General features: G+C 39.4%; 1 protein-coding gene across 11 annotated transcripts in view; it reads right to left on the bottom strand.

Annotated features, from left to right (window-relative positions):
* WNK1 (WNK lysine deficient protein kinase 1) overlaps nt 1-12982 on the bottom strand; it is a 104424-nt gene that overhangs the window by 34930 nt on the left and 56512 nt on the right. For 8 of the 11 annotated variants that reach the window (XM_066990203.1, XM_066990206.1, XM_066990204.1 and 5 more), the window contains 6 exons: nt 10518-10606; nt 8926-9145; nt 8369-8705; nt 7109-7296; nt 3875-4132; nt 1650-2078 (listed from right to left, as the gene is read on the bottom strand). In XM_066990203.1, the coding sequence (XP_066846304.1) occupies nt 1650-2078; nt 3875-4132; nt 7109-7296; nt 8369-8705; nt 8926-9145; nt 10518-10606 (1521 nt within the window). Of the gene's footprint in view, nt 1-857; nt 2079-3874; nt 4133-7108; nt 7297-8368; nt 8706-8925; nt 9146-10517; nt 10607-12982 lie in introns of all 11 variants that reach the window. The other 3 variants (XM_048059563.2, XM_066990209.1, XM_066990211.1) reach the window with 3 other exon arrangements.

Here is a 12982-nt window from a genome sequence, read left to right as displayed (position 1 = left end):
ACAATACACATACTCCTCACATCCATGGTGTACAAACACATTACTGAAGAATACTACACTCACTAATGCAAGGACATTTACCATATATTGATAAAACACACACCTCCAGCTAAGCTTCAGGTCTCAAATTTTGCTTTTTCAGAAGGATACCACATTCTAGGCTTATAAGGCAGCAAAACCTACATTAACAGTCATTTGTACTACTAGTTTACTACTCTGCTTGTTTCCTTTCTTTAATGATCCTGCAAGTGCACTTCCAGATCCATGTACATGTAATATATACTGCACTCCATTCCGTTTTCTCCCCACTTCCTTCCCCCAAGCCTGGAAAAAACTTTCACATCTTTCAACAGTCAGCAAGTTAACCTTTTTCGTGCTGTTGTCCACTGAAATATTATTCGTACAAATGCTCAATTTCAAATAACACATTCTCATCAAAAGCTGAAGAGCAGGAACAAAATACAAAGCAAATTTTACCATCAGTACTGATTCAAACTGCATGGAAGATGCATTTCATTAAACCCGTTGGTTAACAGCCAGTTTGGAACTACAGCTATCTCTTTCCAAAACAGTAACTAGAACAAAAAACACTGACCACTCATTACCCTTAACACAAGCCCTACCAATACTTCACCCAAAGCTGAACACGGACTGAGAGGTTGCTGATGCCTCACTATTTAATTGCAACCTGTTCAGCTAAAGAAATCCTAGTACACCACTGACATCTTGTAAAGACACCCCCACGAATGCTAAGAATTAGAACCACATGGAGCAAGTGTAAGAGCATGGCTCCCCTTTAAGTGCAAAGTATGATTTATAAAAAGCAAAGAAATTCTGGAAGGGTTTGCTCCTGTAACCTGAGGATAGAGTGCAGGTGGTCCTGATGAAAGCGAGGTGGACAAGGCCTGCTGAGTCGAGGCTCCCTGTTGGAAGCAGATGAAGAGCTGCGACTCTTGCAATACCTTCTGAGGCAGCTGAACAATGGGCAATGAGAAGTCTGAACCAAAAGCAGAAGATGAGCCCCCTGTAGGGGGAGGAGACTGAAAATCGCCAGTGTCAGAGGAAGTCATCTGTGAGGAATCACTGGAGTACTCTGGGCTTCCTTCCGGCCAGCTCCGCCTGGCAGAGCCCCCTCCGGGACCTGCTAACTCAGGACCAAGATAGTTATACTGCTCCTCTGTCACAGGCTGAAGCCGACCATGCAACCCTATGCCTTGAGTGGATTCCTCTTGACTGGTCTCCATAGAGCCCCGGCGACTTCGGTAGACCCGTTGGGTTAAAATCGCTCCGTCTGCTGGAGCAGAACTCGGTGTGTGCACATGGAACTCAAAGACACAGCTCGTTCTGCCATCACCGCTGTGCGAGAGCACAGCTGGGGCAGAGTGCGGAACAAATACCTGATGGAACGTCATCTGAGCAGGATCTGCACTCAGAGGAGCTGAAACACTGGATAATGGAGAAAGGGGACTCATCCCAGAATCCAGCCTCAGGTTCTGAACATGTCTTGCCAGGAATGCTTGCCCCGATTGATAGTCAAACCCAGAGCTTTGTGGAGGACCACCTTGCACATGCTTTGACTCAGGGACCTGCTTCAAATGTTGTTCAGTCACGTGAGAGTTATAAGCTACTTGATCATACTGCTCCGATACCTGTGATGGATAGTGCATGCCCACCAAATATACAGCTTCTGGATGCATTCTGTAGTGAGCATCCTCTGGAGGCGTTGGTCCAGATCTATAGTCACTGTGTACAGGAGCTGGCTCAAACACAGGATTAACTTGCACATGCAGAGGCTCTCCAGCGACTCTATGAGCTGTTGTGCCCAGCATAACCAATGCCTCTGGTGTCCAATTGGTGGGACTACCACCAGGTGGAACTAAACTCTGGCCAGTCTTCAGCAATGGCTGGAAGTGGCAAGTTTGGGCTTCCAAAAATGAAGTGCTCTTGCGCCGCTGAGCAACTGCCACCTTCGGCGGGCAGACAGGTGGTGGTGAGAAAGACACCGGCCGTTCATGAACGGTTGGGAAAAATATCTGTGAATCTGGGAACGTTGGTGTTCCCCCACGCGGATGCTGAGGCTGTATTGACATGAACAAGACAAGTAATTCATACATTAAAAGTGAAGCACATTAACATGCACAGTTCACGATGCAGTTCTGTGAAGTAACTTTATAGAATGGCTACTCAATTCATGGTCAAAAACATACAATACTTAGGAAACTTAGATGAGTTGCAAATATCCATTAAATACATCCATGGCAGGCATAGCTACAAATGGAAACATTTGCTTGTGTTAAAGCTGCTTTTCCAGTCCAACTCCAATCATCCACTAAAAGAAACTAGCTTTGCTCATGACAATGGAATGAGATTTATTGTCGTGGGCTATCCATTGTGGTCATTGCTTGAAATCCAATATAACTCCTGACATTGCTGCCATATGGGCATATAAAAATTCAGTTTGATAGCAGCAACAGTGCAGAGCCTCTAGTTTGCATTTAGAAGATAAAGATGACGTGAAATCTTAGTATTATCTAATGTAAAAAACACAGTGCTAGTGTCCTGTCAGTAGTGTTCTCTGTATGATATCCAGAGAGCTAAAGACAGACCTTTTATGAGATAAGATTGAACCATTCCAGCCTACAGCCGAAAAAACGAAAAAAATCCACTATAAAACTGCATGGTCTTTGGATTCTACCAAATTCAAACATCCCTTTTGATCACTTTGGTCCATTTGCATCAGACTTTTTCAGATAAGAAATCATCAGTCGTTGAAACAAACCAACTTTTTCCTGGACAATAAGACATTCACAGGTTTAAAAACAGCAAAGTCCTCAAGCAATTCCACTCCATATGATGTGCTATCACAGATTAGACTTATGTTAGTCAACACAATATAGGGAAAATTTCATTGGAGAGAATTCTATATAAGAACACTAAACAATTTAGCAATGCTGCCTTTTTTCATCTTTGCCTACAGTATACTGAGAGAAGGTATTACCAACCCTAAAGGAAAAAAATTGTTAAGTCAGCAGCAAATATATCTTTAATACAGGTGCTACTTAAAACTTTTTCAAATTGCCATTTCCACATTGTTCTGTTTCTTTTCCCCTCCCATCTTACAGAAAAGCAGCAGCAAATTTCCATATTGACCAATACTAACAAGACAGTCCCTACTCCCGTACTCCTGAAGAATTCTTCCTACACTTTGAAAATTAGTTCCATATACTTCAATTACAAACAAAAGTTTTCCAGAGCTTATTTTATGTAAATTAAAGCCCCAGACTGAAAACAGACTACCTCCTATCCTGCAAGCTATATTGCATCTGACCTTTTGGAACACATGGGGGTATGTATGGCTTCTTTCCATCATGCACCAGCCAAAGTGTCAACTCCAATTAAAACTTAAAGAAAAGTCCTTAAAAGTATTAATACTCTGAATTTCTACTATCACTACACTACCTCAGCAAACCAAAGCTTCTAGAATAACCAACCACAGCAACTAAGCTTTAAAAGCTGGCTGGTTTGTGCAAGGCTTAATTAACATTGAATGCCTGCTTAGAAGTTAGAAAATAAACAGTCTTCTGACATCAGGGGATAAAGAACTAGGCTTCCCCTTACCTTCTGTGGTACAATTGAATAATTTCCATTTATTTTTACTATCCTGTCCTAAAATACAAAATAAAATGATATCAATGTTTGACTATTTAAGTGTATCACTTCTCAAGAAAACAAAAACAAAACAATAATCTAGCAGCACAGTAATTAGGAATGAAAAATTAACTTTTCATTTTTTCATTTAAAAAATGCCCGAAGCCTAGGATGTATTTAATGATAACTTATCTTACTGTGCCAGGAGGCAAATGGTAACACATACAGGACTGACAGAGAGGGAGGGCAGGCTGGAGCGTCGATGCTTGCGTGGAGAGGCAGAGTGCATGGGCAGGACACTTTCCAGGGCTTTAGAAAGCTTTTCTGCAAAGGTTTCTTCAGGGACAGTCCGAAGGTAGAAAGGAGAAAGAGGTGCAGACAGCGCTGGTGGTGGGGTGCAAGGAGCACTGAGAGGGATGCAGGACATAGAGGGAAGAGCAGGAAGGTGGGGGACACAAACTGACATGCTACGACCACGTTGAGGCTAAAGGAGGGAAACAAAAGTTAAGAATTGAACTCTTAAAAAAATAAAAACAAAACTAGCAAAAACTCTAATGAGATAGAAAAGAAATGCAGACACACAATGATAGGCCCAATACTGACTACTATGTGTGCAAGAAGATATGAGAATGCTGAATGAATGCCAACATACACCAGGAACAGGATATGCGCCCCTAGGAGGACTCAAGTTTGCCTTAGGTTACTGAACAATGAGGAAAGTTCCCTAGCACCCTTACAAGAGGCATGTGGAAGGCAGAAAAAAGAGAATGTTTTCTCTGGGGCCATCAGTGTGGTCCATACTGTGTATTCACTCCATTTGGGAGTTTGACAAATAAAAAAGCCCTAAGTTACTGATGAGCTTTCGTTTATTCTTAGTTTACCGAGTGGATGTGTGTTTGCACTTATCACCTCACCAGTCTCCCTGCTTGGGCACCTCCCTGAATTAAGTGAACGGTTTACAGTTGGCTCTTTATTAACTAAAATGTTACCGTAAGAACTTTAACATCACTTATTCTACAGCAAGAGTTGTGGAAAAAGTTGTTTTAATATGTGGAAAATTTAGGAAAAATTAGTCTTAGACTAGCATTTTCCAGACAGTGGGCCAATAAAATCACCAAGATTTTGTAATATTGCCACAATCCAGAAGGCCATAGGGTCAAAATCCAACCAAACTGGAAGAATCAGAATTAGACTTTTGTCTTTTTTTTTTTTAGGGTGAGTGGAAAGGTTATGTTTTAAAGAGACAGCCTTCAACTGCAAGATTTCCTTCTCTAATTATATGTGCTCCTCCTATGGATGTAATTTCTTAAGATAATTGAAATCAAATACAGAACTCCAAGAAAAAAAAGTCAAGATCTCTAGTAGAGATCTGATTTTAAGTATTTCTGATATAAGAAATCTTGCTAGACTGCTCAAGATTTTGGAACAGAGGCATACGGGACCTCAAAGGATTAAATATTTTACCTTTAATCTTCACCTGTTCCAAGTCAGTACTAGTTATACATGTAATTCCTGACTAATTTATTTAGCCTGTTCAGAAACCTCTCCAGTGATGGTGTCTACAGTATGTCTTTGCTGGTTAGAAAAAAACTCTTTTCCAAACAATAATTCCTTGCTCCTATTTAAGCTTTTTTTGTTGTTGTATCTGACAACAGTGTTGTGATCTGATTAGCCTCTTCTTGTGTTATGGAAGCCTTTACAGCTTTCTCTCTCCTCAAGCTCATCTTCTATAGACTCAACTTAACTCTTTTAGTCTTCTCACATAAACCCTGTTTTGCGTATTCCTAGTTGAGTTTTTTTGTCACTCTCCTCTGAATTCTCTCCCAATTTACCCTCAACTTTCTTCATCAGGCAGGGTGTCCAGAATAGACTTACCAAAGGCCAAGAGCAACAGAACTACTTCACATAACATGATGTTTGCCTTTTTCACAACAGCATGATGTTTTTGACCATGTCCAGCTTGTGGTCCAATATAATCCCTGACTTTTTTTTTTCTGGCAGAATTGCTGCCTAGTTGGTTGTTGCTCATACTGTACTTGTGTAGCAGATTATTCCTGTTTAGGCGTGAACCTTGCTCTTGTCCTGATTGAACTGCATTCTATTTCTTTTTAGGATCATTTCTCCAGTTGTCAATATCATTTTGACTTGTCATCCTGTCTTCCCAACAAACTGTTAGTAGTTCTTGCAGTGTTCTACTCCGTTCTGTCAACCTTCTGGTACCACGGTCGTCACCATAGAGCACGAGCACATTTTAGGAGTGAACTAAACAGCTTGACTTTACATCTGTTATGTGCTTGTTTTCCCATCCCTCTCAAAAGATAATGGTCTTTCAAGCTGGAAGCTAGCCATCCCAAGGCAGTGAAATGGCTTCTGGTCCAAGATACGCTCGCACATCAAAATATGTCTTATCCAGAGCAAGAGCTTATTTAGAGGGCTTGAAAACTCATTTGCTCAGGGACTAGCAGTACCACACAGCTTCAGGCTCTGACTGAAACCAGGATGTTTTCCAAAAAGGTATGAACACCAATGATTCTGTAATCGAGTCCGCAAGCACAAGTACCAAAAAAGTGAGGACCCTCAAGTCTAAAGTATCGCATCATCTCCCTGCATGGTATTACCACATAATAACATAATGTCACTGCCTCAGGTTTTGATTCTTTAAAAAAAAAAAAAAAAAACAAGACAAGGGAACCACTGAAGACAATGTAACAGTAGCAGAAGTTCTACTCCAGAGTTGGAATAGACTTCTGCATGGTCTCATACTCTTACCTAAAACATACCAAGGGAAAAACATACCAAAATAAAAGGGCAACACAAATGAACATAGTAGGAAAAGTATTTGTGCCCAGTGCAGACTTTCCAGGGTAAAGGAATATGCATGGCAACTGATGAGCAAATCAACGCAAGCTAGAAATAAAATTGGGAACAAGGGCGTGGGGTCTTTTCAGTCTGGAGTTCTCACATGCAGCATTCTATAACAGTTAAAAAGATCTTACCTTCAGGATCTGTAATCAAAGTCTCACAGAACATACATAGCAATTTCATATTTAAACAGCAGCTCAAATTGTTCTAGCCCCTCCTTCAAATCAAAGTAACAGCTTAACTTTAACCCCGGTAACTTCATATACACACAAAACACCTTCTCAAGTGAGATTTAGTGCTTATTTTCAGTCTTGTACTAGGAATGTTATTTACATCCATTAAAATCTCAACCCCAAAGCTTTTTTTTTTTAAAAAAAAAAAGCTTTAAAGACAAATATACCCTTGTATTTTATTTAACTAGACTCAGTCACCTTATAAAAACAGGCCATTAACTGCTCCCATACAGAATTTGTATTGCATGCAAAACAAAACAAACATGGAAGACTGCCTGACAGACTTTCCTCTCTCCTTTAAGAAGAAGGAAAAAACCACAACCAAGTATTTCCATGCGTTTGCAATACTGTAAGTTCTGGCTTACCACTGCAGGTGGCTGATATCCTCCATGCTGTTGTGACTGCACTGGGCCAACTGAAGCTGCGTAGCCCTGGACTGCAGCTGTTGAGATTGGCTGGTCATGTTGGGAACCATAAGACACAGTCTGTTGACTGCTCACACAAGATTCAGTATAAACAGATGACCCTTGGCCACTGTCAACTGTCCCGTCAGCTGCAGAAATTAAAGACAAAAATCTGCATTTCAATAACTGCAGTCTTGTTTCATAATTTGAACGTATTATAATAGAATACTAGATTGCATTTGTTTCATGTCACATAGACTTTATAAGCATTTTACCTCTGCTAAAATTTATGTTGGTAGAAAAACTGTGATTTTTTTTTTCTTTCTCAATATAGTAACTCCTTACCAGCATGCCTTCCCCTAACCTCTGAAAATCAGTAACTTCAGGAGTTCTTTGGAAAGATACTTGAAAGTAAATTATGCTCCCTATTAAATGCTGAACGAGAAATAAAAATTTAAATTCCATTTGTCATGAATGATCTTTCAGTTTTGTTCTATTACTTTTACTTATTTTTATATAGAAGTATAAAACAGGTGGGTTGTGCTGGCTGGTAGATGCACCTGAAGTAGGTATAATAGAGAACTTAATCTCTACTTCCTTAGGGCAGATAGCAATTTGATAATTTCACCACTCTAATATGGAACTTATCTAATACCATTATTCAGGTAGTTATTCAAACGTTGGGATGCCAGACAACACTCCCAACTTTTCCTCATCTGTTCACGTTTAGTATGTAGAATAGGAAATGAAACTTTTCCTGAAACTAAGTTTTGATCTGAACTGCTTGCAACAATCTAATTATCACCTTAAACAAAAGTTAGTGACAATTCGTAGAAGTATTTCTAATACTTCTAACTGCACTAGTGCAAAAGTATGCAACCTGCTGCATGACAAGAATATATTGTCCCTGCAGGAGGGCAGCAAGAACTAGAACATGCGTTCATACTTCAGGTGCGTGAGTTTGTTTAGTTTATTAACTTATAACAAAGGAAAATTATTTTGTGTTAAGACTGAACTGCAAATTACACTGTTGACTTGGCTCAGCTAAGGCACATAAATGCATCTTCTTTTGGTGTGCATTCCATTGGCCTTATTTTCTTCAGCAGACAGCAACATCTTAAGATAATTAGTGCTATATCCACCAGAAGTTCAAGACTCTCTAAGGGTGGGGGAAATAGTGTAAATGCAAGAGTTCCTAAATAAATCAACTGACACACTTACAAAGAATGGATATACTGGGTTGCTGGAACTGAAGTTGTTGGTGTTGATCAGCTTCTGGTTCTTCAGGCTCCACTTGTGTAGAAACTGATGCTGAAGTAGTGGGGACAGGAGTAGTACCACTGACAGATACAGGATGCTTTGACCCTGCATGGGAAGCACTTGAGGGTTGCTGTTGCTCCAGCTGCTGCTTCTGACTACCTTCTTCCTGAAGCTTCTTCTCCTGTTCTTCTCGCACCAACTGACGCTGTTCTCGCTTTCGCTTAATCAAAGATACCCTGTCCTTGATAGCTTTCGCCATTGTCTTGTGATCCCCTTCACAGACATAGCCAGATTCCACCTGAAGGAGGATATATTCACAGAATTCAGACTGTCATAGACAGCCACTGTTGCGGTACTACAACATAAGCTATCACTCTCTTGCACTAACTTCTCAGTCACAAACTTCTGAAGTAGTTTTATTTCTAGACATTAACAGTAAATGCAGAGGCTGATGGGCAATATTTCACTGTCAGAGAATGTCAATACCTTCAATGTTTTGTAAGACCACCACCACTTACCATTTCCTGTGCTACATCCTCTGGGACATCTCTCTCCAAGTCAAAGGAAAACTCTATTGCCTCATTATCTTTATATTTGCCCTTAAGTTTTTTGATGTCTTCAATTCGCAGCCAGAGTTTAATGGCAATTTTTTCTCCATCATCTTCCTCTGCTAGTTCTACCCGTACTCCAGTCTCTTCTTGGAAGAAAGCATGATTCAAAAGGTCCTTAATAGCATATCTAGCGTATTGGGAAAGAATGTAGAAAGCACACAGTTATTAGGTTTTCATAAATTATTAAGGAATGTCCTTGCCTGGTGATCTGCTAAATTTGTCTACATTTCATGCTTCCTCCCATTAATCCTCCCATTAATTTGACAGCTTATCATCCAGATTTCTATATAAAATCATGATGGAGAAATAAAGTACAGATGCAGTAAAGTTATACATTGGTCAGCAGAAACGCCCACAGATTTTACATCAACAGAACTGAATAGGCTATGTATTAACTAAAGAAGAAACAGTTTGGTTTTACTGAAGGTTAAGATCTAACACAACCCATAGTCCCCAAATCAGATCAGTAATAATGAAATATATATTTCAGTCTATTTCATGATATTGTCAGAAGTCTCACCTAGCTAATTCAATGAGCATTAGCTAAGCACCACATGATTTCTTTCATATTCTGTACTATCTTGAATCACTTCGACTTGTATCATTTGGCACAAATACCTTTGTCCAGAAGGTACCACGGGTCAATTATGTTCTTATATACATAGCATAATAGCAGTAGTCAAAAAGCTAATTGTTTAAGCTAAATGGCAAGGAAGAAGTGACATGCAGCCACAAAATTAACTCAGAATGGGAAAAAAGACAATTATTTTAAACAGCTTTTAAGCTGTTGTTTTATGAATAGAAATTAAAAATACACAGCAACACCATCAGATGTAAAGCTTCAAGAACAAATAGAAAGAAATGAATCCACATCCATAAACTGACAAAACAGGCTCCAAACAGGATAGTGGGAAGCTATAGATAGACAGAAGGCTGAAGCATTCTTAAACTCAACACCCAGTAAGCAACAACTATGTAAATGCAGAAAGTGAAACAAAATCCACAAATAAGCCATTAGAGAAGCTACAGGTCTTCTGTAATGGTATAAGCTAATCACTTCACGTAGATGTCATCTTGCAGAAAATTTGAATGAAAATGAGCAGCAAGAACTTATAAAATAAGGAGCCCTCAAAATAATCAGCCATAAAGAATCAAAGGGACAACAAAAAACAGGACTATGGAATAAGGAACCAACCAAATAAAACCATTATTACCTGGTAATGTGGGAAGACTGTCATACACAATTTTACTGATGAGGTCAAAGCTTTAAAGGATCAGTAGAATTTGAGTAAAATGACTTGGATGGTTACTATAGCTTTTGCACTTTTCCTGGCACTAAGGCTGTAAAGCAAGTGTTAAATAAGAACCTGCGAGAGAATAGATCCTGCAGAAGTAATAATAGCTTCCTAACTTTCATCAGACCCCAACAACTAACTGTATCTGGTATTATCACAGTTACAGAGTCAACAGTAATACCTCTATCTAGAAAGAAAACTTACCTTTCGCCTTTGTTTTGCCGAATGCATCCCTCAATAATCTCCTTCACTTCAGGGATTGCTACTTTATCAAAGCTGGCTGGCTTGACACCCTGGAACATACAAGTAACAACAGAAGAACTGAAAGGCCCACTTGATTTAACTTTCAATTGTGCAAAAGTTCACATACAAACCAACTATTTTTATTCAATAGGTAACTGGCCCAAATTGCCCACTAGTGGAAATTACCAAGAAATCTGCCCCCAATCTTACTGTTCATCTGTTTGCTAGTGAGTTTTTCAAACATGGATTTTTTTCCCCATTTCTTAATTAGACCTCCATTACACTAGGTATTGGCAGTTAGGTGCCAAGTTATGTTAAGCATACCATTTAGTTTCTACAGAAGGCATGATGGTTAGAGGAGAATAAACATACTAGACTGGGAATGGAAATGTTTCCTACATAATGCTAATGCACGAACCCACATGATTAACTTAACAGTCTTCAAAGGATTCTGCTGCTTCCCAGAATGTTTCCAACATGCCATTATATGAACTAATTTTGGCAGAGTGATTTTAGGGGAAAAACATTAGCCCAGAATGATCTGACTGAATCACTAAATAACTTGGTCAGTGCTTAAAAAATAAAAAAAAGACTTTCTTGTATCTTAGCTCTTCCCAGATCTACTAATCTCCAACCGTACTCTTGGATGATTACTGCTGAGTTCAGGAAAGTTAACAATATGCACCTTTCCAATTGCTCTTCAACAACACATGACAATTCTTTCTCCAATACATGTTAAAGCCATTGGGGGGGGGGACAGAGGGAAACAAAATTTAACTTCAGTCAACTACTCATTTCCGTCAAGTAAATAAACCATAAGATATGCTCAGTTGGGTATTCTGCAAGCACTGCAGGCACAGAAAGCCAAACTCCGTCATTTAATCATGTCCAAAAGCTCTATTTCAGGAAGTCAGTTGTCCAACATAGCAAAATTTGGCACTCAATTTTACTTGATTCAGCCTTTAGCTTCAAATTCTGTATTTTAGGACACAAGAGAGGATGGAGCCATCTTGTTTAAATGCTGTTATCTGAAGTGCCCAAACTTTCAAACCAAACAATCCTGAGATCAGTATAATTTGGCACACAATACTACATGTTACGAGCCTTCAGTTACTACCTACCACCTACACAGGACACATCTGACCCTGTGTCACTGGCGAATTGCAACTAAACAAGCGAAAAACCACAGAGTGTAAAGTACAGATATACCATTTCAGCATACCATTAGATACCTCTCTCACCATTTTTCTATTGTCAGTAGCAAGGAAGCCTTGAAATGGAAAGGGTCAAGTCTCTGAACCACAGCCTTTGCAACTGCAGACCATCATTTAAGGGAACGTGGACTTAATATGATAGTAATTTTAATCTACATTCAGATACTGTTTTTCTTAGTAATTTTCATCTACGTTCAGATACCATTTTTCTTGGCCAAGCACTGCGTTACACTGAATTCAATGTGCTCACTGCCTAAGATACTCTCTACCACACTCTTCCAGGAGAGGGCATAGTGGACTTTAACAGATGCAAATGCAAGACTGGAGGTGCACAAGCACCCAGTCCTTCAGTGAACAGTAGCATTTGTCATGATGTTGTACAAAGGTGTTGTGATCACATCTGGAATTTAAAAGAAAGGACAAGAACTACAGAAAGACGCGGATCTTTCACTTAAAAACTTCCTGTTAGAACAGCATTCTAGATTTTCTATTTCTTTGCTCTAAGATTTGCTCCTACGAAATTTTAGCAATCGAGATTCACAGAACTGAAGAGTATATTGTGACAAGAGTAAGCCCTGAAACACAGCCTGTCAGTGAACATTAAATTAATTCTTAAAAGCTTCAGTGAACATCAAGCTTTTGAAGATCAGTGCCTCAGCTGGTAAGACACCAGAGCAAAGATTGCCCGAGCAAATTTTAATACTGTAACCAGGTCACATCGTAAGTCTCCAGCTACATGTCACAGAGCAATGCACTCTAAGAGATTCATAAAACTTGGTTTTGCATTTACTACTTGCATCAAGTACCCATTGCATTTGTCTCTGCTCATACAGCAATGATGAGTCACAGAGACATCCACCTTTAACCATGGCCAAGTTTTAAATGGTCCCAGCTGCTCACGTTCATATGTGTACAAGACAGATCTTTCTACATAGAATAAAATGCTCACCAACATGCACATATAGGCAGGCATAGTCTGTGCAATAGTTATTTGTGTGCTTGTTGAATAGATTTATATCTAAATTTGCCAGAGAAGTCACCTAAAATTTACCACATTCAATACTTCTAAATAGCCCAAGTTCCAGCCATACCAGCAGCCCACATGTATGTTCATTTATACTGTGGCAGTAAAAGGAAGGTGTCAGATCTGTGACATGATCTCATGTCAGAAAAACTGAAAACTAAGATGAATACAAGACAACTGGTACAACA

This window comes from Anser cygnoides, chromosome 1, assembly GCF_040182565.1.
Source record: "Anser cygnoides isolate HZ-2024a breed goose chromosome 1, Taihu_goose_T2T_genome, whole genome shotgun sequence".
In the NCBI taxonomy this organism is placed as follows: Eukaryota; Metazoa; Chordata; class Aves; order Anseriformes; family Anatidae; genus Anser; species Anser cygnoides.
The sequence above is the reverse complement of the archived record's forward strand: the minus strand, read 5'-3'. Positions and strand labels throughout refer to the sequence as shown.